Raw genomic sequence first — 27,229 nt, 5'->3', positions numbered from 1 at the left:
AATTGTTAAAATTAGAAGAAAAATGCCATTTTTGTGACTTTCTGATCCGCAGTATGCTGAATTTTCTGAATAAATATTTCTTACTTGTGCAGAGGGTGGCCAAAACTCCTGCCCCAACCCCAATATACAAAGACACAATGTCACCCAGTCTGCTTTCATTAGGTCCTGGATAGAAATATGATAGTCAATTCGATTGGGGCTTGCAGTGATACATAGGTAACATCTTCCTTCCCAGAAGCCATGTCTTCATTAGCAATCTAAGTCTTCATGGCCCAGGGTGACCCTTTATACCTTTTACACTAATACAGGGAGTGGGGAAATGAAGACTCAAATTTTTTACTCGGGGTAAGTAGGGTCACACAGAGGTATCTCCCAGTTGGTCACCATCATCCTCTAGATTTCTTTAATTTTGAGCTTGTAGCCAAGCCCTTCCTGTATACCTACTTATCCCTTTGAGAAAGTAAGTTGCTTTGGGGTTTCAACTGGGCAGACAATAACTCTCTTACCTCTCATTTTCCCACAGAGCAAGCTCCTGTTCCCCAGCCTAGAATCTCCCCATAGAACAACCAACAAACAGTGAGGGACTTGCATGGAGGTTTATTGGTGGAAGTACAGCAGCACGTTGTTAGTAACTCCATTTACCCCACCCATGTCACTTGGCACCGTGGTGAACAGCCTTAGAGGCTGCACATACACCAAGGATGATCATCCCATTTTAGCTAGGTGTCAGGGCCTCAGAAAGTTCTCTCCTAGGGAACTGGCTACAGGAACCTGTAGGAAATGTTCGTCTGGATCTTCTTGTTCCCAGAGGCTGTGGTTCAAGGTGGCTCTCATGGGTATATTCAAGTTGAGTGGAGATGTCACCAGTGAGGGTTTCTTATAGCTGTGGCAACTGCCTATTTCAGTGGCAGTTTGGGTGTTTCTATGGGAAACCAGGGTCATTGAAAGCAATAGAAAAAAAAAAAAAACATGGTTAAAATTCTACTTTAAAAACCATTTTATGGGCTGGGGATGTGGCTCAAGCGGTAGCACGCTTGCCTGGCATGCGTGCGGCCCGGGTTCGATCCTCAGCACCACATACAAACAAAGATGTTGTGTCTGCCGAAAAACTAAAAATAAATAAATAAATATTTAAAAAAAAAACATTTTATGCCAGGCCTATAATCCCTGTGACTTGGGAGGCTGAGTCAGAAGGATTGGAAGTTCAAGACCAGCCTAGGCAACTTAGCAAGACTCTGTCTCAAAAATAAAAAATAAAAAGAGTTGGGGGTGCCAGGCACTGTTACATACACTTGTAATCCCAGTGACCTGGGAGACTGAGACAGGAGGGATTGCAGGTTCAAAGTCAGCCTCAGCAACTTAAGCAAGATGCTGACTCTAAAAAAAAGAGCTGTGAATGTGGCTCAGTGGTGATATAGATGATTAAGAGAAAAACATAGAAACTATAAAAGAACACTGAAAAGAAAGTAAAAATTGCTCACACTGTGACTATTCAGAGATAAATACAATCAGTTCTTTTAAGTGAAGATAATTTTAGAATTTAGTTAAAAGCTAAAAACTGGCAATACGGCTAAAATATCTAAAGGCCTCTTTGCTACAAAATGCCTGGATAAAAGATACGAAATGTAATTTTAAGTGCATTATTGAGTTTACAAATCAAATAATCCCAGGAACCCCAAATCCCCAACCAGAGAAGGGAGTGTGAGGTGGGCTGCCAGTGGGACTCTCCAGCTTTGGGAATCAAGGGCTGGCCCTGTGCCCAGGGAGTCATTTGCAAAGAGTGATTGGCTAAAGGGAGGGCCTTCCTGAGGCCACCAAAAGCTGGAGCTGTGGTCCTAGGATCTGGAGACCCTTTAGATGGGGCACATTTCTGACCAGGCACAGGGAGGGCAGGAGAGACGAGACAGGAGCTTCTTTGTGCAGTAACAAGCTGCTACTATCAAGGAAGCACAGTCCTCCTCCAAGTGGCTGGTCATTGTACAAGAGGACATTTCCTGAGGACCAGATGTGGGGAGTACCAGCCAGAGACACTCAGACAGATGGTATACCAGCATGAAGCAGTTGCAAGTCCTACCCAAGAGGGCACACTGACAACTAATGCTTGGTGGCAAGGACACCTGCAGAACCAGACCCTGAGGGAAAGGGGTGGCCATATACAAGGGAGATTTCACAATATTTCCAGAGTTGCAATTAAAGGGAGGGACTCTAAAGAACCCAAAAGCTGCAGGTAGTGACTCACATATATAATCTCATACTTGGAAGGCTGATAGGAGAAAGGTAAGTTCAAGGCCAGCAACTTAAGAAAATTAGCTTAAGTTGGCAGTTTGGGTATTTCTATGGGAAACCAGAAATGTCAGGGTCATTGAAAGCAATAGAAAAAAAACAAACTGGCAACTTAGCCATACCCTGTCTCAAAAATGAAAAATTTTCAAAAAGGATGTGGCTCAGTGGGAGAGCACTTGCCTAGCATGCTCAAGGTCCTGAGTTTGATCTCCCATACTGGGGAAGAGGGGGATGAAGGGAGAAAGCAAGCTCCTAAGAGACAGTCACCTTAAAGCATTAGAAAGAGTGACAACTCAGTCTGCCAGTCTACCACTAGGAAAGGACGATTTGACAAAGGGCCAGGTTGAGGGTAGTAAAGAGAGGAGTAATAAAGTAATAAATTTAATGTCTTGAAATCTTCAGGCATTGGACATTCTAATTTCAGAATTGAGGCCACTTTTGCAATTTAAAGGGATCACACACACACACACACACACACACACACGCACATACACACACTATGAGAGATCCATATGCTATGGGGACTGCCAAGAAAAGCAGTTTTTATCCTTTAGCAAAAGGAAAACTTCTCCCACTGAAAAAAAAATCAATATAAAAATAACTTTGTGGGGCTGGCTGGGGTGGTAGAGCGCTTGCCTAGCATGCGTGAGGCACTGGGTTCAATTCTCGGCACAACATACAAATAAATAATGTTCCATCAATAACTAAAAAAATATTTTTTAAAAATAAGTTTGTGCTGGGCACTGTGGCACATGCCTGTAATCCTAACAGCTCCGGAGGCTGATGTAGGAGGATCATAAGTTCAAAGCCAGCCTCAGCAAAAGACCCTGTCTTTAAATAAAATACAGAATAGGGCTGGGGATGTGGCACAGTGGCTGAGTACCCATGAATTCAATCCCTGGTACCCTCCCCCCAAAAAAGTTTGCATCATGATAATATCCTACAAATTCTACTTTTATTTGTTTTGTGGAGCTAGGGATTGAACCCAGGGGCACTATGCCTCTGAACCACATCCCTAGCCCTTTTTAATTTTAACTTTGAGACAGGGTCTTGTCAAGCTGCCCAGGCTGGCCTCAAACTTAACCTCCTCTTGCCTCAGTTTCCCAAGAAGCTGGGATTCCAGGTGTGGGCCACTGTGCCCAACTATAAGCTGTACTCATTCAACATATTGTTGCACTTGCTGTGGATTTCTATTGCATGTTACCGAAAGAATGTAATATAATTAGCAAATTAATAAAACATTGGAGCTAGAGATATCTCCCCTCTGGGTCACTGTCTGTTCTGTCCATTTGACAGAAGACATGGGTGAGGCAAAGAGAAGTAGCATCTTCCCAAGTAATTCTTTTAAGCTGGGACAAATAGAGTCAATAGCTAACTCTATGAACCGGAGTTATTAAGTATGTTTCTTAAGCTTAATTTACTCATCCTTCATCCCTTTTATTAATAAGCACCTGCCATATGAAAACACTGTGGTTTGCTTAGGGAATGAACAGTCAGATCAAAGAGACCTGAATACCACAGACCCCCTTTTTTAAAAGTATTTTTTTAGATGTAGGTGGACACAATGACTTTATTTTTTTTTATTTATTTATTTTTATGTGGTGCTGAGGACCGAATCCAGTGCCTCACTTGCGCTAGGTGAGTGCTCTACCACTGAGCAACAGCCTCAGCCCCTATAGACTCTATTTTCAAGGATGGGCTTACAACAAAGTGGAGTCATATGCATGACTATTCAGAATAAAAGGAAAGTTGGTAGAGGTTGTCAGTGACCCTGTGACTCCATGCAGGAGGAAGGGACAATGGAGCTGACCAAACTGGACCTACCTGTTTGATGTGAGCTGGGTCCTTGTAGAGAGTCCCAAGCAACTGCCACTCTTCTGCTCAGCTGCCAGCAGCCTGAGGGTCTCACTGGTCTGGGAGGATGATGAGAGGCTGCATTCAGGCTGTGTGGAGAAATGCACGTCAGAAGGCCAGGCTGCTCCTGAGAACCCCTAGACTCCCCAGGCATAACCTTGAAGGAATTTGTGGGCTTATACATGAATTTCACAGCCTAATCCTGGAAATCAGTTCCTTCAGCATTCAGCCCTAGAATCATCAGACCAAATACAGGATGCCTGTAAGGACTATATCCTGTCTCTGATGGGTTTTAGAGGCTACTGACTTTCATAGTCCGTGATAAGTCACCTAAACTATACCACATAATGAGAGGAGGCAAGCATTCAGGTTCTGAAACACCAAGGTTTAGGGAAATACAATCTATCAAGCTTTCTTTCTTGTGCTTCTACACTAGGCAGGTCCTAGAAAGGCTGCACAGGTGTCAAAAATCACCCCATGGTCTGGGGAAGTAGCTCAATGGTAGAGCGCTTGCCTGGTATGAGCAAGCTCTGGGTTTGATTCTCAGCACCACTGAAAAATTAAATAGGAACGCAACAGTTAATGCAAAAAAAAAAAAAAAAAGGAATAAAACACAAATACACAAGTAACAATGTTCAGACTCCTTGAAATTAATGCCACATTCTTACCCATCATATGAGAAAATTTGTTAAAACTTATCATTACTCTATTGTGATAAGGATACAGAATCTCTTAAGACATGGAAAAAAATCCTATAATATAATCTAAAGTGAAAAAAACAGCACTCACCAATATACACACTGGTGCCTCAGTATCCATGGGGATTGGTTCCAGGACCCCAATACCAGAATCCAGGGATGCTCAAATCCCTTACATAAAATAGCAAAATACTGCATATCATCTGCACATGTCCTCCTACTTTAAATCATCTATAGATTACTTATGATACCTAATACAATGTAAATGCTATGTAAATAGACCATATTGTTTGGGGAAAAATGACAAAAAAATGTGTGATATGTTCACTACAGACACAATTTATTATTTCTTCTTTCTTTTTTCCCTCATTCTTTCTCCCTTCCTTTCTTCCTTTCCTTTCCTCTTTCTTTCCTCCCTCCCTTCCTTCCCCTCTTCCCTCCCTCTCCCTCCCTCTCTCTCTTTCTTTTCACAGTACTAGGGACTGAGCTACATCCCCAGCCTTCTTTATTTTGAGACAGGGTCTTGCTAAGTTGCTCAGGTTGGCCTGCACCACTACACCTGGCCAGATACAATTTCTTATTCCAAATTCTTTTGTTTGTTTTAAATTATTTTATTGGGTGAAAGACTTGAGCAACACTGGACTTCAGTAGGCACAATCTAAAAAAAATGATTAAGACTGCCCTATAATACGATAAATGGTTTTGCGAGTTTTGTCCTTGTAAATATTTTTATTTGGAAAATGAAAATATTTTATTTCATGTTGTCTATACATAATGAAATTTAGCATTAACAACAATTGAAAATAATGAACTACACATACACACACCAAGGACAGGTGTTTAAACTTAACATTGAGATATATCTCAAATTACATAGAGCAGAAGAATAATATCATGGATCAGAAAGGTTACATCAAACTCATGATGATACGTTACCCCTAGGGAGCGGAAAGATAACTAGGACTAGAGGTGCTCAAAAAGGATTTCCAATTAACCTGCAAGATTTTATTCATTAAAAAAATAGACTTGAGGGGCTGGGGTTGTGGCTCAGTGGTAGACTGCTTGCCTATCATGAGTGAGGCACTGGGTTTGATTCTGAGCACTGCATATAAATGAATGAATAAAATAAAAGTCCATCAACATTTGAAAAAAAAAGACTTGAAAAAATATTGTAAATTATTTTTTAAAATATTTATTTTTCAATTGTAGTTGGACACAATACACTTTGTTTTATTTATTTACTTATTTTTATGTGGTGTCGAGGATCGAGCCCAGGGCCTCTCACATGCTAGGTGAGCACTCTACCGCTGAGCCACAACCCCAGCCCAGTATTGTAAATTATTGCTCGTTGTTATTTCTATGCTGTGGAAAAATAATCATTTGCTTTGTTATTCTTTTTACATATCTAAAATTTTAAATTTTTCTGAGCAAAATAATTTCAAACTACTTATAAAGTTGTGTATGTGTGTACTCTATTACAGCATTAACAAAAATAATAGCAAAAAATATCACTAGAGCCTAAAAAACTCTTAAGACATAATTAACCTCACAGTTTTGATTTGATATTTGTCTAAAAGTGTAGTAGTGAATGCAATCATGGTGTTTTCCTAATTTGTAACTTTTCAAAAAACTACACTGAATTCCATTTTAGTTATTAGCTCAGTCCAAAAGCAGGAAAAAAAAAATACTGAGGACCAGTTGTTTACCTGGCACAATTGTAGGCACTGAAGATAAAACAATGAACACATTAGACAAAGGTTCATCAAATCTTAGTCCCTAGACCAAAATCTGGTCTACCACCTGTTTTTGTAAAATTCTATTGGAACACATACATTCATGCCCTTTTGCTTCCTTATATCCTTCAGTGCTCTATATCAGTGGAGATGAATAGTTGTGCAAAGACTCTATGACTCAGAAAGTCTAAAATATATACTACCTTACCCTTTTATAGGAAAAGTTTCCCAACCTGCAATTGACAAAAAGAAATCTCTGCCCTCACATTCTATTTCAGAGACAAACAGTAAAATAATAAATAAGTTTTTATGTGGTCTAAGGTAACGTGCATCCAACTGGAAGGAAGCAAGGGAAGGGAATATGGAGTCTTGTCAGAGAAGACCTCACTGCAAAGAAGACCCTTGAACGAAGATCTGACAGAGCTGAGAGAACAGACCTGTGGAAATCTGGGGAAAAACTTCAGGCAGGGGAAGTAGCAAGTGCAAAGTTCCGAGGGAAAAATTTCAAGGAGCTTTATGGGCCAGTGTGAATGGAATGGGATGAGAGGAGAGAGAAAGTCAGTCGATGGGCCAGACTGAATGCAGCCCAGCATCTATTTTTCAAATATTTCTGAGGTTGAACCCATGGATATGGAACCTGCAGATATGGAAGGCCACTGTGCCTCTGTACATATGTATATTATGTGTGTGCATACAGACACATCTACATTTGTTTTTATTTCACTGCAGACCTTGGAGGGATGCCTACTTACTGTTGTTTCAGTGGAGGGGCTAGGCATCTTGGGCACCAGGCAGTGAGTGAATTGGATTCTTGGGTCTTTGGTGGTGATGGATAGACCTTTCTGTAGAATTCTCACCAAGCGGATCCACAATTGAAACACAGCCTCTGGATGTTTATCATGGAGCCTCAGGTAGTAGATTTTTTCTGTCACTGTTCTAAGTCGCAGAATGTGTTGGGTCCGGTCATAGATTTGTATCTCCACATACCTCAGGGGGAGAATCCTGGGCATAATCAGGAAATTCCCATGTTGGTGCCTCCCACCACTGCTTGGGAATACAGAGGCAAGAAAGCTTGTGTTCTGAGAGTGGGGATGACCAAGTGGGGATGACTCCTCTTTGATTACCAGGACTTTTGTTAACCAATCTGCCCACATCAATAACAATGGCTGCTATTGATGCATAATATCTCATTTAATTTCCACAGCAACATTTTGATGGAGGAAAAATAAGTGTTGTTATTTCCACTTTACAGATTTTAAAACTGAGATTTGGGAAGTCTTATCAGTTTGCTCAAGTGGGAACTGGAACAAAGTTTTTTTTACTCCATCTCCAGGCTTTCTCCCTACATTGTGATTATCTGTGTTGAGAGGGTAAGGACAAGGATGGATGTCTCCTATATAGTCAGTATTTTCTTTTCAATCTTAACACATTACAGTCAGATTTTACTTTCATATCTCTATCTTTTCTTGGGGAACCCCCATATTGAAAAAAAAAATTAAACTAAACAAAAGGAAGACAAAATCCTCAACAACTTGAGACAGGAACTGTGGACTGTAGACTGCTTCACCCCCAGCACCATACACAATGTTTACTATATTTAGATACTAAATACTTGTTGAATGAATGAATGAATGTCACTCTGAAGAACACTGTTCTTTCTTTTGATCTGAAATCTAGTTGCAGAACAGCTGTAACCTCCTACCACTTTTAGTCCCTCCCTCCAGCCTTTACCTGCTCAGTGTGATGACTGGGACACCACGTGTGTTCCAGGTAGAAAACTGATTCTGGGGCCAGGTGACATTGGCCATCAGGAGGACGTTGGGGAGTGGCAAGGAGGGCACTGAGGACGTCACCCCAAGAATGATGGGGGTAGATCCTTCCCAGACATCCATACAGTCTGTGGGCTTATTGACCTGGAAATCAGCCCCAGGAACATGGGTCAGAAAGGAGCAGAAGGGTAGAAGGATACAGAAAACAGTACTTCAGCTTGGTGACAGGTGTAGAACATACTGGGTTGGGCCGTGATCTACTATTAGTCCTTTTTATTGGTCTCTGCAAATAGCCTTTAAGCTCTCTGGCTATAGGAACCCTGTGTAGCATTTCCTAACTGTAAAAAGATGTAAGAAAAAAGTTAAGTGGCACTGAAATTTTATCTCCTCTTCCTTGATTAGCAGAAGCCAGCACTGGCTTCTCATGGCTTGAAAGGGAGATGTTGTGAAGAAAGTCCCAGAAGAGGAGGGGAGTACAGGAAGAGATGTCAAAGGGAGGAGACCCAGACAACTCAAGTGGAGGGAGATTCAGGAGCTTTTCTCTGCACAAGGAGCAGCTTGTTGCTAGGTCTTGAATGCCATATGACTTGTTCTGAAGCACCTGGGGATGGGGGGGGGGCAGTGCCAGGACAGGAAGTCTGGATGGATGCCCAGCACTGGGACACAATGTCTCAGTTCACTGACAGAAAGGCATAAGAGCCGTGGCCACTAAGGAGACACAGGGACCAAGGTAAGGTACAAATGAGGAGAGACACCTATGTTCCCAAGACACTGCCTTCTCCCTACATTCTAGACTTTGTAAAGTCACCAAGACTGTTGCTCTGTTCTTGGTAGAACTGGGGACAAGGAGGAGGCCCCAGGAATAATAGGAACTTATTTCCCAACAGCCTGACCAAATGGTACTCCTAGAAAAATGAATTTTGGGCTAGGATTGCAGCTCAGTTGGTAGCGTGTTTGCCTAGTATGTGTGAGGCATTGGGTTTTATCTACCTAAAAATAAACAAAATAAATGTGTTGTGTCCATCTATAACTAAAAAAAAAGAAAGAAACATGAAGTTTGATGTTATGGGGAAAAGGGACATTTCTTGGAGCCCATGTTGTAGAATGAAATTTGTATCCCCTGCAAAACAGAGGACAGCACATATTGAAAGTAGTGTTCCATAAAAGCTGAATCTGCTCTGAGGTGAAGGTGGAGATGTGGAGAGCAGGGACAGAGGAGGCAGCACCACTGCGTTATGACTAATCTCGGGCTCAATCACATCAAGTAAACTTTGACTTCTGCTATGGGTCCATCTTCCCTGGCACATTCTGAGTTTCCTACTGCCTATTAGGCCACCTGGTGTCCATTCAGAGATTCCAAATGGTTTTAATATTAGACCAACTAGAAAATATTAAGAGGACAAATCTGCTGCCAAAACACCACATCCAAAGAGAAATGACTAGAAATCAGATCCCAAGTCCATGTTAATGCTCCTTTTCCATGAGAGTGTTAGCAATGAGGTCTGCCTGGGCTTACCAGCTGACCCCAAGTACATGTCCCCCTGGAGAGCACCAGGACCCCTGAGCACAGCTCCTCCACTCTGGAACTGCAATAAGAAGTAGCTTGTTGTTCTGTGAGTAATCCCCAAATTAAGCCGCTGACATACTTCCAGGTGTTCCCCCCTTCTCTCCTACAACTCCTTGCCCCTTATTCACTTCATCTGGGTGGGTCCTGCAGACTCTCTGTGAATTCCAGCCTTCCTGCCTTGACCCAGGTACTTTGAAATTCCTGTGCCAGATACATCCCACTCCTGTTCTTCCGCTCACCAAAGACTCAGCAATACCTCAAAGAGTGACTCACAACACTGTTTTCTGGAAAGCTTTTTCCAACTGTTTAAGTTCAAAGGGGGTGCTCTGGATGCTCCAGGTACCTGTTCTCTGTGCTCATGCCTTGGGGATCAGTTGTTCCAAACTATTCAACACAGAGCTTACTTAGACAGCATTTTATCATGGGTAGGCCAAACATATAAGCTTTCTCAGCCCAAGACACCACCTGATATTCTGGGCACCTTCTGCCCTGGATGCAATAGGCCTTGAGAATGTGCTTCCTAGCTAATTGGTTTTATCACACTACAATGGAGCATAGACACACAGGGTCAGGCTAGTGTCTGTGGAGGTCAGGCAGGACCTGGGTAATAACAAATGCCTATTCAAACAACCACTTCACACTATTCCCAGTGGCTCCATGCTTCCCCAGGCCATGAATGCACACTTCCACTGTCATTATCACCTCTCTGTGGGGACTTGGCAAAATCTAAATAAGACCAATCTGCCCAGGGGCCTTGTTTTCAAATAGATGTTTCTAAACTATCTTAGAAGGAGGAGGCTGGATCTCAGAGCAGGGTCTCCAAAAATGGCCTCCATTCCCTGAAACCATCTACTTCAGACAAATGGCCCAGAAAGGGCACCTGTGGTCCTACCTGGAGACAGCTCTGGCTTCCTTATAAGGTTTGAGTCTAGTTCCTTAAAGCACATGCCTGCAGGGAGCTCTCTCATGCTGTAGGCACAAACTGAAGTTGAACTTGGGACCCAGATCCTTTGCTTTGTTCTGGCTTTGGTGGTTTCTTTCTCCACCCCAGGGCTTTCAAAGTCCACAGCATCTTGTGAACAACCCCTAGGAACAGTTTCAGGAAGGGGAAGACAGGTGGCCCTGACAGCCATGGAGATACCTGGATAAAGTTGCTTTCAAACACCACTGAGTTGGAGAATAAGTTGAATTCTGGAGAATGAATCAATCGACAAAGAAGGCCATTTTCCACCCCAAGTGCTACTCCAGGGCTTGGTTCCCTGACCTTAGGAGGGAGGCCCCTAATTTTACTCATTGGGTTCTTGGGAAGAATGGGCTGGGGAACATCTCTGGGGCTCCTTGCAGACCCAGCCCAACTCCAAGGTGTTGCCATTGTGACCACTGCTTCCCCCACCTCCTGCAGCTCTACCTCCCTCCCTCCTTATGGCTGTCCCGGAGGGCCTGCCAGCTCACAATGGCAGGAATGACATCAGGGAGTGTGAGGGGCAACAACAGGAAAGGGAAAAAGAAGAGGACAGGAAGCATGACGGATATGCAGGACCCTTTTGTCCTTCTCTCTACTGGCTACAAACCACCAGTCACGGAGCCTTTTCCACTCTTCCAACATTCAGTCTTACTCTAAGAAGGAGGAAAATGACTTCCCAAGATTATACCGTGAGAGAAGTGAGTTGGCCAGGACAGCGAGAAAGGGTCTGGGGACACCCACAGGCTTTAATTCTCTCTCCTCACAGTGAAACTGCTCACATAAACTCTGACTGAATTGCTCACCTCAGATAGGCTCTGACCTGCCCAGATGAGTCTCAGGGTGGGAGAATGGAATTCATTTTTCCTACCCCATCTCATGGGATAAAATGAGAATTATTTTTTAATTACCAGGCTATTAACAAAGAGGCTCATTTATTTAGAAACAGTGGACAAAGGAAGAAGTATTTGGCACAGCGTTAGGCTGGAGCCAACTCAAAATGGGTCATGAAGGAAGCTAGGTGCAGTGGCAAGTGTCTGTGATCCCAACTACCTGGGAGGCTGAGTTACAAGGATCACTTGAGCCAAAGAGTTTGAGGCTAACCTTGGCAAATATAGTGAGACTCCATCACAAAAAAAAAATTTTGTTCTTTTTTAAACTTCAAAGTATTTGCAAATAAAATAACACGTTTCTAAATAACTCACCATCAAAGAAGAAATCAGAAATCACCAGGGAAATTATAAAATATATAAAAATATATATTATATATAATATATATGGAAAGAGAGGAAAAAAAGGGTACTGGGGATTGAATCCAGAGGTACTTTACCACTGAGCTATATCTCCAGTCCTTTTCATTTTTTAATTTAAGACAGGGTCTACAGAGTTGCTTAGAGCCTCACTATGTTGCTGAGGCTGGCCTTGAACTTGTCCTCCTGCCTCAGCCTCCCAAGTCCACAAGCCCAGCTAAAATATTTTGAATTTAGTAAAATGAAAACATAAAACATGAATTGAAATAAAAGCAGTACTTAGGAAGGGAAATTATAGTTTAATTGTCTTATTGGAAAAGTTCAAAAATTAATTAAGCTTCCATATAAAATTTAGCTAAAAAGAAAACATTAAACAAGTTAAATGGAAAGAGTAAAAAAATAAAGAATATAAATCAATGAAATAGAAATGGACAAAGAAAAATAAATAAAACCAAAAGTTGATTTTTTAAAAAAGAACAATAAAATTGATAAAAATTGAAAAAAGTTTGTTGCTAGAGTGATCTAGAAAAGAGAGAAAATACGAATTATCAGTTTAAAAGACAGAGGGAATATCACTATGGATATTATGAATTTTAAAAGTATGAAAAGAAAATAATTCCAATAACTTTATGCCAAAAATTGACAACTTAGACTTTCTATTTCTATGCCATCACATACAATTGAGTAAAACTGTCTTAAGAAAAACATTTTAAGCTAAGTACAATGGTCAAATTGCTGTAATCCCAGCAATTTGGGATGCTGAGGAAAGGAGATTGAAAGTTCAAAGCCAGCCTCAGCAACTTAGTGAGGCTCAGAGCAACTTAGAGAAATCCTGTCTCAAAAAATAAAAAGGGCAGGGATGTGGCTCAGGGGTAAAGTCCCTTTGGGTTCAATCCCCAGTATCAAATATATATATATTTTAACTGACTTTTTAAAAATATTATTTTTTAGTTGTCAGTGGACCTTTATTTATTTTTTATATGTGGTGCTGATATTCCAACCCAGTGCCTCACACAAGCTAGGCAAGCGCTCTACCATTGAGCTACAACCCAGCCTTTGGCTGACTTTTTAAATTTGTTTAGGAAAAAATCAAATAAATATGTATATTTACACAATACTTGTAATTAAATATCTCTCCACAAATGAAACTCCAGGTCCATATGGCATCACTAGAGGAGTCCACCAAACATTTGAGGAATGAATAACATCAATTTTACACTCGGGAAATGAAATAGCACTCATTTTATGATCCAGCATTACCAAAACCAAATAAAGACAATGTAAGAAAAAAAAATCAACAGACCAAGACTAGTCAGAAATGGACACAAAATCACTGACCCACAGCCAAAAGAGACATACTCTGTTCAGGAGTTGGAAGATTCAGTATTAAGATGTCAATTCTCCCCTAAGTTGATCTGTAGATTGAATAAAGTCCCAATAAAAATTCCAGAAACTAGAAATTGGCAAAGATTGATTATAGTTATTTTTAAAATAAAAAATTTGAGCAGATAACACATTCACAAGGTACAAACATCCAACAGCATGAAAGGGGAGATAGAGAAGAGTCGGCTCCCTCCCACCCCTGTCCCTGACCTAGTTCCCACTAACCTTCCCCCAAACAAAGCCATGGTGGTTGTCATTCTTATTTTAATTTGTTCTCATTAGTTATACAGGACAGTGGAATGCATTTTGACACATTGTACACAAATGGAGTACAACTTCTCATTCCTCTGGCTGTACATGATGCAGTAGTATAATCATACATGTATATAGGTTAATACTGTCCATCTCATTCCACTGCCCTTCCCCTCTCCACCCCCTCTTCCCCTCCCCTCACTCCCATCTGCACAATCCAGAGTTCCTTCATTCTCCCCTACCCAACCCCCCACCTGCATTATGGATTAGCATCTGCTTAACAGAGAAAACATTTGGCCTTTGGTAAAGTTGTCATTTTCTTTTCATCCTTTGGAAGATGTTTATAACATTACACCAATTCACATTTCCACTAATAATGTTTGACAGTTCATATTTATAGATCCATTATCTCTGTGGATCATCAAACTTTTGAACTTTGAAAGGCAAAACAAAGGACATCTCAATGTGATTTTAATTGAGCATCTTTCTACTTGCTTTTTTTTCTTCCATTAATTTTTGTTCATAGCATTTGCCAATTTTTCTATTACATTACTGGTCTTCTTTTTCTCTGTTTACAGGCCTTCTTTTTTATATTGGAAACATAATTTGTTGTGTGTGTAAACTGAATTGCATTATTTTCTAGTTTTTAATTTGTCTTTGAATTTGTTTACAGTGTTTTTTGCCAGGTGGAATTATTTTGGTAATTAAATTTATTAATCTTTTTATTTATGGTATTATATTTTGAAGAAGTTTTCTCATTCCAAGGTTATATAATAATTTCCCCATGCTTTTCTGTATTACTTTTATGTTTGTTACCTTTCTATATGCCTTTAATTTATCTAGATTCTTTCCTGGTATGTCATGTGAAGTTTATAATCAATGCATTTTTTTTTTCTGTTTCTCCAGATGGCTACCAATTAATTGTCCAACACCCTTACTGTATAGTAAGTTACATATTTTTGTCACTGATTTGAGAGTTATTCATTCATTGAGTTTACTGAGTACCTACTACATGCTACTACATCCTAGGTGCTTGAACAAAAGAAAACAAAACAAAAAGTTTACATTTTTGGAAGGGGATTCAGACAATAAAAAATAAACACAACAAATAATTATGTAGAAGTTAGGAAATGAAATATGGGTAAAAAGTGGGGGATTGGAGAAGCAGAATAAGGGGGACCAGAAAGGTTGGTGGAGGATGGAATGAGCAGATTGTGGTTTAAATCTCACTGAGAGGGCTGGGACTGTAGCTCAGTGGTAGAGTGCATGCCTTGCATGTGTGAGGTACTGGGTTCAATCCTCAGCACCACATAAAAAATAAATAAAGATTTTTTTTTTTTAAATCTCACTGAGATTTAAGAGAACAATGTCACCTTCATCATAATCAAAAGTCCTATTATTGGCCCAATTTCACAATTATATATTCCATTGATCTGTCCATTTATAGTATAGTACCATACCATTTTAAATATTAAGGATTTATAGTATTTCCTAATCTGATCAGGTTAGTTTGAAGGAAATAATTCCTTCCTCCTTCCCTCCCTCCTTTCCTTTGCTGGGGTTTGAATTCAAGGTCTCTGGTATGCTAAGCAAGTGCTCTACCACTGCCTATTCCTGCCCCACCCCCTCAGCCCTGAATGGGATATTTCTAACACAGAGAATTTGAAAGATAAGTTTGAATAGTAAGACACTTCATATTTGGCAAGTTTTTAAAAAAATTTCAGTAAGACAAGCAATTGTTTGCAATTGGTTCCTTGTCTCTGCCTGGATAAAATTCACAGCAGAGAAAAGACTTTCATAATAACAGCTCAAGGAAAGTTAGTCCTAGGGCTAGGGATATAATTAAGTTGGTAGACTGGTTGCCTTGCATGCACAAGGCTCTGGTTTCAATCCCCAGCATGGCAAAAAAAAAAAAAAAAAAAAGTTAGTCATAAAATAAATTACTAACGCTAGATCATAAAAGAAGCACTCAGAGCCAGGCACAGTGGTGCATGCCTGTAATCTCAGAGACAGGAGGCTCAGACAGGAGTATCACAAGTTTGAAGCTAGCCTCAGCAACTTAACAAGGCCCTCAGCAACACAGTAAGACCCTGTCTCAACATAAAAAATAAAAAGGGCTGGGTATGTAGCTCAGTGGTTCAATCCCCAGTACCAAAAAAGAAGACTCTAACTATAATTGTCAAATGTGAAGATGATACAAAGTTAGTACAATTGGGTGCAGCTGATCTGAATCGGAATCCTCATTTTCAACATTGGGACTTTCCCAGATTTCTACAATTTCCAAATACACTATCAATTTCATCATTGTTTTTGAAATCAGAAAAATTTAACATGAATAAAATTATTTCTGGGGCTTTTGCTTGGTGGTGGAGTGCTTGCCTAGCACGTGTGAGGTACTGGGTTGGATCTTCAGCACCACATAAAAATAAATAAAGGCAATGTGTCCATCTATAGCTAAATTTTTTTTTAATTATTTAAGAATAGTTTTTATCTTGCCAGTGGTGCACACCTGTAATCCCAGTATCTTGGGAGGCTGATGCAGGATTATTGCAAGTTCAAGGCCGGCCTAGCACTTTAGCAAAATTAAAAGGGATGGGGATGTAGCTTGGTGGGAGATGTGCCTGGGTTAAATGCCCAGTACCAAATAAAACAAAGAAAAACAATATCTAGGGGCTGGGGATGTGGCTCAAGAGGTAGCGCGCTCGCCAGGCATGCTTGCGGCCCGGGTTCGATCCTCAGCACCACATACAAACAAAGATGTTGTGTCCGCCGAAAACTAAAAAATAAATATTAAAAAATTCTCTCTCTCTCTCTAAAAAAGAAAAACAATATCTATATCTTGAAATGCTATAAAAGTGATGTTTATTATTAAAAACCTATATATGGAAATATTTAAGGTTAAAAAGGAAATGAATAACATTTAGATTCACATCTAACCAATAGAATCTAAGTTCACAGTGTGCATTAGTACATCATATCACATGAATATCTTGTATAATAGGAAAACATAGCTATTGATTTATCATTTGCAGATTTACCCCACAATACCATACCCATTCAAAAAAGAACTTCAGTATTTCCATTTCTACAGTAGTAAAAGCCCAAATGGGAATACAGTTGGTTAAAAAAAAAAATCAATCCTTTCTCCCTTTTCTTTTAAGATTATAATTGGTATACTGAAATGAACCTGCAAAAATTGATAATTTTTAGATTAACTTATTTGTCAACTTTGTCAAGTTCTTATAACTATTGAGACCCCAGAAACACTGTTTCAGGATGCTGTTAGATCTATCAATCTCTAGACAATACTACTTTAGGAAGATTTTTGGGTCACTTCTTATCTCTCCCCAATGCACATTTATGTGTGTGTACAGGCAGACTTTTGAGAGTCCTATCCTGTGACAGTTTAGTTTTCCCCTCCCCCAATTCTACACTTTATAACTGTTTTGGCAATGATCTATTCATTGTTTCACTGCAGAGTTTTGTACAATAAAGGACTGTACAACATGTACCCTTTGATAATACCCACAGCTATCTCTGTGGTAACAAAATCTCTGTAAGTGATCTGAAAAGGAAAAGACAACTGTGGTAGTCAGTCTCCCAGAGGGCCCCAATGATGTCACCTCCTGTTACTCCAACTTTTGGTTGTCACTAAGATCTCACTCACAGGGTTGGTCTGTGTGACTGAAAAACTAAGCAGAAGTGGTAGGATGTTTCTTCTGAAATTAGGTAATAAAAAGCACTGAAGCTTCCATTTGGTTTCCTCTCTCTTTCTCGCTCCTTTTTCATCATTCACCCTGGAGGAAACCATCTGGCATGTTTTGAGTAGCCCTACAGAGAAGCCCACATAGTGAAGAACTAAGGCCTATCAAGAGCCACATGAATGGCCTTAGAAAGGAAACTTTTAGGGGCCAATGAGATTTCAGATGACAGTCATCCTGACCAACAGCACCACTACAATGTCAAGAGAGATGCTGAGTTGGAACCACCCAGCTAAGCCACTCCCAGATTCCTGACCTTCTGCAACTGTATAAGAAAACAATTGTTTGAAGTTGCTAAGCTTAGGGATAATTTGTTACACAGTAACAGGAAACTGAAATATTAACCGAAACAAATGGAATTAACCAAAAAGGAGGAGGAAAAGAAAAGCCCTAAAGAAAAGGGAAAACTTTACATAAGAAGGGAGAGGGACTCTAATTTCTTCTTGGTTACTGGATAATAATTTAGTTTTCCTCTGAAACACTTTTACCATATTTCTGAAGGTAATGTCTTATCTTCTCTGCATTCTTCCATCTGATTATTAATCTCTTTTACCTCTGGGCACCTAAAACCTAAAAATTTAACACAGTATTAATTTATTTAACATTATATTTTGCTAATAAGTTATAGGAAGGTATGTTCTTCAGGGTAGGATTTTTCACACTACATAAAATGAAAACTACCTTTAATCAATTATTTAGTTCTGCATTTACAGTGTTAAATAAAAGGAAAAAGTCCAAATTGCACTCATACTAGTACAGCAATATATGAATGTTCCACGTGTATGGAAAAAGTCTAGAAGGAAACAATAAAAAAATAGTATACAAGTGATGAGTTATGAGTTATAATTTGGCAAACTTTTTACTATATAAAGTACATCAAGTGTATATGCATTATTAATAGCTGATGGGCAAAGCAGCACACATTCTTAAGTTATATCTGTTTAGAATTTTAATTTGTTTACAATAAAACTGATTGGTTGATTGATTGTAATACAGGGGCTTGAACCCAGGGGTGTTTTACCACTGAGCTATCTTCCTCAGCCCTTTTAATTTTTTATTTTGAGACCAAATGTTCTCAGTGTTCACTAGATGGCACTAGACAAAGTCTCAAAATAAAGTTGCCCAGGCTGGCAACTTGGGCAACTTGCAATCCTCCTGCCTCAGCTTCCAGAGTTGCTAGGATTACAGCTTATATGCCACCTCACCTGGTTTAGGGTTTATTTATTTTTTAGAATTCCACACATTCCCACATAAGAATTACCTCGAGAGTGAAAAAGTTCATTATTATTAATATGCTTTGCTATAATGCATTTTAAAGAGTCCTAGAAAAAGAAGAAAATATGATGTAGAAAATAGAGCTTCATACTGAGAATCTACCACCAATTAGCTCAGTAAAACTATTTGATTCACTTGGTGTCTTCTTTTCCCCAACAGTAAAATGGGAAGATTGGGTTAGTCCTACACTGTCTAATACAGTATCCACATTTCTGTGACTACTGAGCACTTGAAATGAGGATAGTCCAAATGGAGATGTATTGGAGGAGTAAAATGCCCATCATCACAATACACACTTAGTACACTAAAAAATAATTTAAACTATCTCATTAATGACTTTTTTAATGTAGGATATTTTTTTTACCTTTGTTTATTTTTTGTGGTGCTGGGAATCGAACTCAGTGCCTCACACATGCTAGGCAAGTGCTCTACCACTGAGCCACAACCCTGGCCCCCATTAATGACTTTTTGCATTTACTATATGTTGAAATGATAATATGTTGAACATATTAGGTTAAGTGTTAAAAATATATTTTCCTGTTTCTTTTTGCTAATATGGCCACTACAAAATTTAAAATTATACATGTGGTTTTCATTGTATTTTTATTGAATGACACTGGGCTAGATCATATCTTCCAGCCCTTTATATTCTCCTCTCTAAAACAAATCAAGAAAGCATCTGCAGCATGTATGTTTGAAGTAATCCCTTCTTCCTTAGTGTCCATTAGATGGCACTAGAGTTCCGACCTCTACCTAATAATTTAGAAATTTAAAATTTGTACTTGCACCTTCCTAAAATGTGCTCTGCATAGTCTCATCTGCTTGGCTTTGCTCACATTATTCCCTCTACTGGAAAACTCTTTACTCACCTTGGGCAGCAGGCCCACAAGCCTACCCATTTTAAAAATTTCAGGGGAGGCTAAAGCAGGAGGATGGTGAGTTCAAAGCTAGCCTCAGCAACTAAACAAGGTGCTAAGCAACTCAGTGAGACCCTGTCTCTAAATAAAATACAAAATAGAGCTGGGGATGTGGCTCAGTGGTCAATTTGCCTGAGTTCTATCCCCAATATCAAAAAATAAATAAAAAAATTTAAAAAAAAATTCAGCTCCTCTATGGGGCTGAGGTTGTGACTCAGCGGTACAGCAACTCGCCTAGCACATGTGAGGCGCTGGGTTCAATCCTCAGCACCACATAAAAATAAAAATAAGGGTATTGTGTCCAACTACAACTAAAAAAACAATTTAAAAAATTTCAGCTCCTCTAAGAAGCCCTTCCTTAACATCCTACTGTTGCCTGCAAATGACTTTATTGTACCCTTCTGTATATGTGTATGTGTGTGTGTGTGTGTGTGTGTGTATATATTATTTATTTATTTTACAGAACTATGTACATCTTTTTACCTGAATTTCGCTCTACTATCTTTTTTAGAGGGTTAACTGGGGATTGAACCAAGACCTTACACATGCTAGACAAGTAGTCTACCATTGAGCTACATCCCTAGCTCTTTTTTGTATTTTATTTAGAGAAAGGGTCCCACTGAGTTGCTTAGCACCTCGCTTTTTGCTGAGGCTAACTTTGAACTCACAATCCTCCTGCCTCAGGCTTCCGAGTCACTGGGATTACAGGCATGTGCCACTGTGCCAAGCCCCTTTTTATTTTTTTGAGACAGGGTTTCACTAAGTTGCTGAGGTTGATCTTAGGACCCTCCTGCCTCAGCATCCCACGATGTTTAGATGACAGGAATGTGCCACAGTGTCAGTACCCTCTACTCCCTTGTGTACATTATCTGAGGAAATAGTGGTGGGGGTCTTAATTAAAGCCTGACATCTGAAATGTTCTGTAAGCAATTTATCAGCACAGAGAGGCAAAGTTATACCTCAGCAACAAATCCCCAAATCTCAGTAACTTAACACAGCAAAGTAATTGTATTCATCAGGGATCCATTGAGGGTGTATTTTATTTTTTTTAATTTTTTAGTTGTAGTAGAACACAATACCTTTATTTTATTTATTTTTACGTGGTGCTGAGGATTGAACCAAGAGCCTTGCACGTGCTAGGTGAGCACTCTACCGCTGAGCCACAACCCCAGTCCCCCCATTGAGGGTTCTTTTCTGTGGCATCTCCACTCCAGGACCTACCCTAATGGAGCAGTTCCAGATGGAACAATTCCAGTCACTGAGGCAAAGGAAGACGGCCTTGCAGGTTTGGGAATCAGCTCTTAAAATGTTTTAACCTAGAATTGATATAGTCACTTCCACTCACAATTCACTGTCAGGAATTAATTACATGGCCCCATCCAACCAGAAAGGGGTCAAAAAGTACAATCTACCTAGTGCTTAGAATGTATGGGAGACGTATTTAAATACCAAAGACTACCACTAAGGATTGTTGTTGATAATCATGCAGCTCACTCTCTCCTCCTGCAGGTGGCATATACTCACTACCCTTCCCCCAAAGAAAATAATCCAAGACGGGTTAAATAATTGGCTATAATAATATTAGATTCAAATATAACAATCTCTGGGTGATGCACAAAAGTTTCTCCACCAGTTTCAGATGAGGCTTGAGGTAGAGATCTATAACTAAAAAGACAAGCTATGTGCCCCCCATATTTAATTGCACAGTAATGGAATAATGACAGACTAAAGCAGTAAAGGAGGAAGAGGAAGAATGGGAGGCACCACAATGTAGTGATGATGATATCCCACTAGGCAGATGTGGCAGGACCTCTTGCCCTGGGGGAAGGGGATAGCCTTGCTTAGGCTCCAATTTCACCTCTTAGGAGGGGATTCTTAGGTAGCCTCAGCAACTAAACCAGGTTCTAAGCAACTCAGTGAGACCCTGTCTCTAAATAAAATACAAAATAGAGCTGTTTATATTTTTCTGTTTTAAGCCATTGAGACTTTAGTGTTCTTGCTACAGCATAACCTAACCTAATGTGTCCTTGACTGACTCAGAAACTGGAATCTAGAGAGGGGTATTGATATTTAAAAAATAAAACAGGCGTGGTGGCACATGCCTGTATACTAGGTACTCAAGAGGTTGAAACAGAACCACCACAAATTCGGGGCAGCCTCAGGAACTTGATGAAACTCTATCTCATAATTAAAAAGGAGCCAAGCATGGTGGTGTATTTTGTAATCCCAGTGGCTCCAGAGGCTGAGGCAGGAAGATCACAAGTTCAAAGCCAGCCTCAGCAAAAGCTAGGAGCTAAGCAACTCAATGAGATCCTGTCTCTAAATAAAATACAAAATAGGGCTGGGGATGTGGCTCAGTGGTTGAATGCCCCTGAGTTCAATCCCTGGTACCCTCAAAATTAAAAAGGGCTAGGGGACAGAGCTCAGTGGTAGACAGCTTGCCTAGCATGCATGAGGCCCTGAGTTCAACTCCCAGAGTCACAAAAAACAAAATGAAACAAAAAACCGTAACATGTATGATATTAACTTACACAGAGGGCAGCAGAGATCTTGCTGGAGGCTGGAAGGATGACAAACACTGTTATGTAGTAGGAAAATATGTGGTAGAATTATAGCCTACAGTGACTTTATCTAACAAGCTTGTAGATCTAGGAGAGACAGAATTTTAGCAACATGAATATGGGTTACTATTTGTTGTCACTGACAACAAACTATTAAAATAGCTATTTGTCAGCAGGTGTAAAGCATCAGACTACTGGCCAGGAGCAGCGGTGAACACCTATAATCCCAGCAACTTGGGAGGCTGAGGCAGGAGGATCACAAGTTCAAGAGCACCCTAGGCAACTTGGTGAGACCTTGTCTCAATAAAAGGAGTTTGGGATACAGCTTAATGGTAGAGTTACAGTGTGTTCCAGTACCAAAAAAAAAAAAAAATCTAGAAAAGGGCAGGTATTAGCACATGAAACTGCCCTAAAATCAGAGATAAAAGGCCAACTACATTTTTTATAGTACTATACTAACAAAATACAAGTCACATAAATCTAGCCAACCTCTTAGGGACTAGTCTACTAGTCCCATACTGACTACCATAGTGTGATAAATAAAACTGATGCCTAAACCACTAGTTTCTCAGGTAGTGGCATTTAAATTTAAGAAACTCAGGGGCTGGGGCTGTAGCTCACTGGTAGAATGCTTGCCTAGCATGCATGAGGTGCTGGGTTTATTCTCAGCACTACATAAAAATAAACAAGTAAAATAAAGGTATTGTGTTCATCCACAACTAGAAAAAGAAAAATACTCGGGAAGAGAAACTGGTTTAACAGAGGACATCATGCTCCATTCTTTTCTTTGGTAAAATTAAATTAATAAAATAATGCATACACCCAGATGGGAGTGTAAATAGGTAGATTACCAAAAGCAGAGTGAATAAATGTATACTTATACATGCGACAGGATGTGGAGGAGTGATGATGGATATAAGAGACCAAAAACAATCACCTGTGAGATGCAGATACCACCTGATCAGAATAAAGCAGTCATTTTCGTAGAGAAGACATTGAAGAACATAGAAGGAAAAAAAGTCTCCTGGACTGGTAATTCTCTTTCCCCCAGAGACTAAAGTTGAGAGGTCTGGAAGAGGGATCTTTTTTTTTTTTTTTTAGAAATAGAGGCTGAGCATGGTGGCACATTCCTATAATCCTAGCAACTTGGGAGACTGAGGCAGGAGGATCAAAAGTTTGAAGCCAGATTCAGTATCTTAGTGAGACACTGCCTCAAAATAAAAAATAAAATGGGCTGAGGATATAGCTCAATAGTATAGTTTTTGCCTAGCACAGGCAAAGCCCTGGGTTCAATCCCCAGCAGCACAAAAAAAGGAAAAAGGGAATGGAAGGGAATGAAAAAGGACTGTGGTTGTCCCTCTGTATCTTTAGGGGTTGGTTCCAGGACTGCCCCTGCCCCATTTAGAGCTTAAGTCTGTTTTATTTAATGGTACAGTATTTGCATATAACCTCTGCACATTCTCCCATGTAATTTAAATCATCTTTTGATGACTTACAATGCCATATACCATGTAGTTATCCTATATTGTTTAGGAATGACAAATCTGTTAAATGTTCAGTACAGACTTTTTGGCAGTAGTAGGGACTGAATCCAGGGGTGTTCTCCCTTGGAGCTACATCTCCAGCCCTTTTTTTTTATTTCTGAGACAGGGTCCACATTGCCCAAGCTAACCTCAAACTTGCAATCCTCCTGCCTCAGCTTGCCAAGGAACTAAGATTACAGGAGCTTACCACTGTGCCTGGTTCAGAAGCAATTTTTTAATTAAAAATACTTTCAGGGGCTAAGATGCAGCTTAATGGTAGTTCAATTCCTAGTACTGAAAACAAAACAAAACAAAAATCTTAATCTACACTTGGCTGAATCCATGGATATAGAATTTTATTAGTCTGATATAGTCAACTGTTGAGAGCCACAGCGGAAAGGGGCCCCAGCAAACTTCCAGCTGCCGGCAAACTTCTAGCTGCCAACTGATTGGCTCCTCTGCAGTGATGCTCATTGGGCTGTTTCCCGGCCCTTTCAGACCATGGAGCTGCTCATTGGGGGACTTTTTTGGCTCCGCCCACACGACCCAGCCAATCGGCCTCAAGAGCAGGAGGAGTCAGGGAGGTGGAGAGGCTTGTGGGAAGCAGGTGGTGGCAGTTGGGCTCAGGGTTTTTCCTGAGGAGCTGTGTGGTGTGGTGTGTGTGTTCTAAAAATAAAGTTCATTTCTTTTGACAAGTGGCTCCTGAATCGTGCCCAGCCAGACTGCAGTAGTCAACTGTAATAGTCGAAGCATAGGCTCTAATAACTGGTTGTTATATGGGCAGTAAACTGCCCACACCCCCAAATTCAGAAGTTTATGATTAAACAAAAGTGCTTTAAGCATTTTCCTGTTCTGAAGTTTTAAGATGTTAATCCTTAGACTAGGAATTAAAACTCTTCCCTATCACTAATTTCAAGGTCAGAAGTCAAAATAACACAGTGGAAATACTTTTTCAACTTTATTGCATCAAAAAATTCATTTAAACCACATAGTGGCCAAAATGCCCACATTCTAAGCAGGCTTTGTCATCCCACTGCCCTCTTCAGACCAACATACACAAACACATGCACTCTATGTTGGAGAAAGAACTTATAAAAATATAGGACAATGAGAATTAAACAGTGGATATTCTATCATCTCCTTCGTTGTAGCCAATGCACACACCTTAATAGTTACCCAGAAACAGAGGCGCTCTCAGGAAGAAAAAACTGACCACCAAATAAACTGACCTCAAGACATTCATGTCCAAAGAAACCTTTGGCAGATGTTTAGGATGCTGGATTGAAAACACCACCATCTCCCAACAGCTGAAAGTGCAGCACAAGTCCACATCTCAGATGTGTCAAGATCCACACAGTGAAGGACAGCAAAGCATACAGCCGATCCTGGGGAGAAGGGCAAGTTCACTCCATCCCGTAGCCATAGGCAACCCATGCACATCTGTGCATTAAACAGGCTCCCCCCACCCCCCAGGGCAAGGAGCATATCCAAACAGGTCTGTCTGTGCCTAGTAACAGTTCTCTGGAAACACTGGTGGTGTGAGCTTGCCTGCTAGTAAATGGGAAACTTGGCTGGCATTGCTGAGGTCTATGTTCCAAGGTATGGCTGATGCAGAGGATGGTTTTACTGCACCCCTCTGGATTGATGGTCTGGTAGGCCCTTGGGGGACTCTGTGTTGGTTAGTTGACCTCTGGTGTTCCATGTACTCCCTGGCAATGGGCTCTCCACTAAGGCCCCCAAAGTCTCCATCAGTCTAACAAAGACGGACAGTAGGGTCAACACCACACCTAGCAGGTAAAGGATCAACATATTCTTCATGGCTGAAAGTACCCCACTCCTTTGCAGAGCAGTAGTGCTGCCTTCTACTTCTGGATGGTCTCTGGATCCTGAGGAAAGAAAGGAAGGGGTTAATCTTCAGCCTTTGGAGATCTACATGCATCATGCCCCAACACTTCTGTCCTCCCAGGAGTAAATGAGAGGCTTGGCCAGCCAGGGAGTCAGTGGCCAACAGTTTTCCCACAACAAAATCTCCAAGTACATAAATTTGCACTGCAAACTCCACTACTGTAGAGCCTCACTTGCTTCTCTAATTGAAGAGTACTACTTAAAACTTCTACTTCTCTTTAAGACTGTTCTTGGCAGGTACAATGCACAGACCCTATGCTACAGTGCAGCTACCTGTAGCAGAGGTAGAGCCTTCTTGCAGGGGAAAGGGGGAAATATAAGAACATACCCTAGACAAGGCAACTTACCAAGAAGTCTCTCCCATTTTACTGTTAGATTCCAGTTAATCATAAATTTTTTGAAAGTTAAAATAACCTTAAGAGTCAAATCTATCAGTTCATTTACTCAAGAAATATACCCTGAATACTTAAGAGTGTAAGGCACCCCAGAAGGTACTAGGGCCACAAGATAACCCCACAGACTCAAACCATGCCCTCACTGGACAGTTAGTTACGACACAACAAGCTACACGCTGGGATAGGAAAAATATGCTGAGGGTGCTTTTGGGGGGCGTGACAGGGACGCCTAATCCAAACACCAGCAAGCAAGGGGTGGGCTACCGGAATCCCAGTCCATTTTAGAGGAAAACGGGTTGGGGCGGCTGACCGGTAGAGACCAGAAGCCAAAGCTCCTGGCGGCCCAGCCCCAGTCCACTAGGCGGCCAGCCCAGCACGCAGCTCGGAGGATGGGGGCGGGGAGCCGGGAAAGCCACTCACCTCGAGGGGGAAGGCCGGGAGTGGCCCGCAAACGGTCACAGCAGGTCGCACAGGAATCGGAAGGCAAGTCCTTCGACCGGCAGCAGCTCCAGCGTCCCACGGACTAAGGTCTAGTAAAGCAAAAGCCCAACTCCGCGCGATACCAACAGTCAGCCTGCCCGGCCCCGCCTCTTATATCCGCAGCCCCGCCCCCCGAGAGGCTGACGCACGCGCGATGGCGTCCTCACGCTCAGGCCTGCACGCACGTCCGCCCGCGGCCCCGCCCCCGCGCGAAGCGGTCTGGTGTTGGAGGCTGCCTGGGTGGTTAAGGGCAGACGTGTTCTTAAAAGTGTGTGGCGAATGGTTCCAAATAATTGCCGCCCGGGTGGGACTTGTCGAGTGCATTACCTCCGCCTGCCTTCGCCTGTCCTAAACTTCGGAAGGAGTCAGAAGACACATTAATGCATGCCACCTCCCGCGGAAAGCACACCTCAGATGACCCCTGAAGGCTCCGCCGTGGCGGAGGGGTTCTTGGGGGTTTTTTTTTGTTTGTTTGTTTTGTTGGTTGGTTGGGTTTTTTTTAGTTGTAGATGGACACATACCTTTATTTTGTTTATTTAGTTATTTTTGTGTTTGGTGCAGGGGATTGAACCCAGTGCCTCACACTTGCTAGGCAATGTGAGGATGGCCTTAGGCCAGACCCTAAGCTACTCCATTTTAAAAACTTCAGTTTGAAACCTGCT

General features: G+C 41.0%; 2 protein-coding genes across 2 annotated transcripts; both read right to left on the bottom strand.

Moving 5' to 3' along the window:
• Positions 1 to 581: 581 nt before the first annotated feature.
• Positions 582 to 25,085, bottom strand: Garin1a (golgi associated RAB2 interactor 1A). The gene is made up of 5 exons (XM_027926513.1): positions 25,017 to 25,085; positions 8,300 to 8,481; positions 7,321 to 7,570; positions 4,108 to 4,226; positions 582 to 922 (listed from the first exon to the last, which is right to left on the bottom strand). Exons 2-5 carry the CDS (start codon positions 8,458 to 8,460, stop codon positions 727 to 729), a joined length of 726 nt encoding a protein of 241 aa, XP_027782314.1. The 5' UTR covers positions 8,461 to 8,481; positions 25,017 to 25,085; the 3' UTR covers positions 582 to 726.
• On the bottom strand, positions 24,733 to 25,606 carry Hilpda (hypoxia inducible lipid droplet associated). The gene has a single exon (XM_027926514.2). The coding sequence runs from the start codon at positions 25,603 to 25,605 to the stop codon at positions 25,411 to 25,413; it is 195 nt and encodes a 64-aa protein (XP_027782315.1). The 5' UTR covers position 25,606; the 3' UTR covers positions 24,733 to 25,410.
• Positions 25,607 to 27,229: the final 1,623 nt, after the last annotated feature.

This window comes from Marmota flaviventris, chromosome 1, assembly GCF_047511675.1.
Source record: "Marmota flaviventris isolate mMarFla1 chromosome 1, mMarFla1.hap1, whole genome shotgun sequence".
Taxonomy (NCBI): Eukaryota; Metazoa; Chordata; class Mammalia; order Rodentia; family Sciuridae; genus Marmota; species Marmota flaviventris.
The sequence above is the reverse complement of the archived record's forward strand: the minus strand, read 5'-3'. Positions and strand labels throughout refer to the sequence as shown.

What these genes read in the sequence shown, in the direction of transcription:
- Hilpda (XM_027926514.2), bottom strand. Translation starts at nt 25,605, where the DNA reads ATGAAGAATATGTTGATCCTTTACCTGCTAGGTGTGGTGTTGACCCTA.
- Garin1a (XM_027926513.1), bottom strand. Translation starts at nt 8,460, where the DNA reads ATGGATGTCTGGGAAGGATCTACCCCCATCATTCTTGGGGTGACGTCC. An exon ending in CCAGTCATCACACTGAGCAG is followed by an intron (nt 7,571 to 8,299) that starts GTAAAGGCTGGA and finishes GATTATGCCCAG; the next exon opens with GATTCTCCCCCTGAGGTATG. An exon ending in ACCCAGCTCACATCAAACAG is followed by an intron (nt 923 to 4,107) that starts GTAGGTCCAGTT and finishes GGTTTCCCATAG; the next exon opens with AAACACCCAAACTGCCACTG.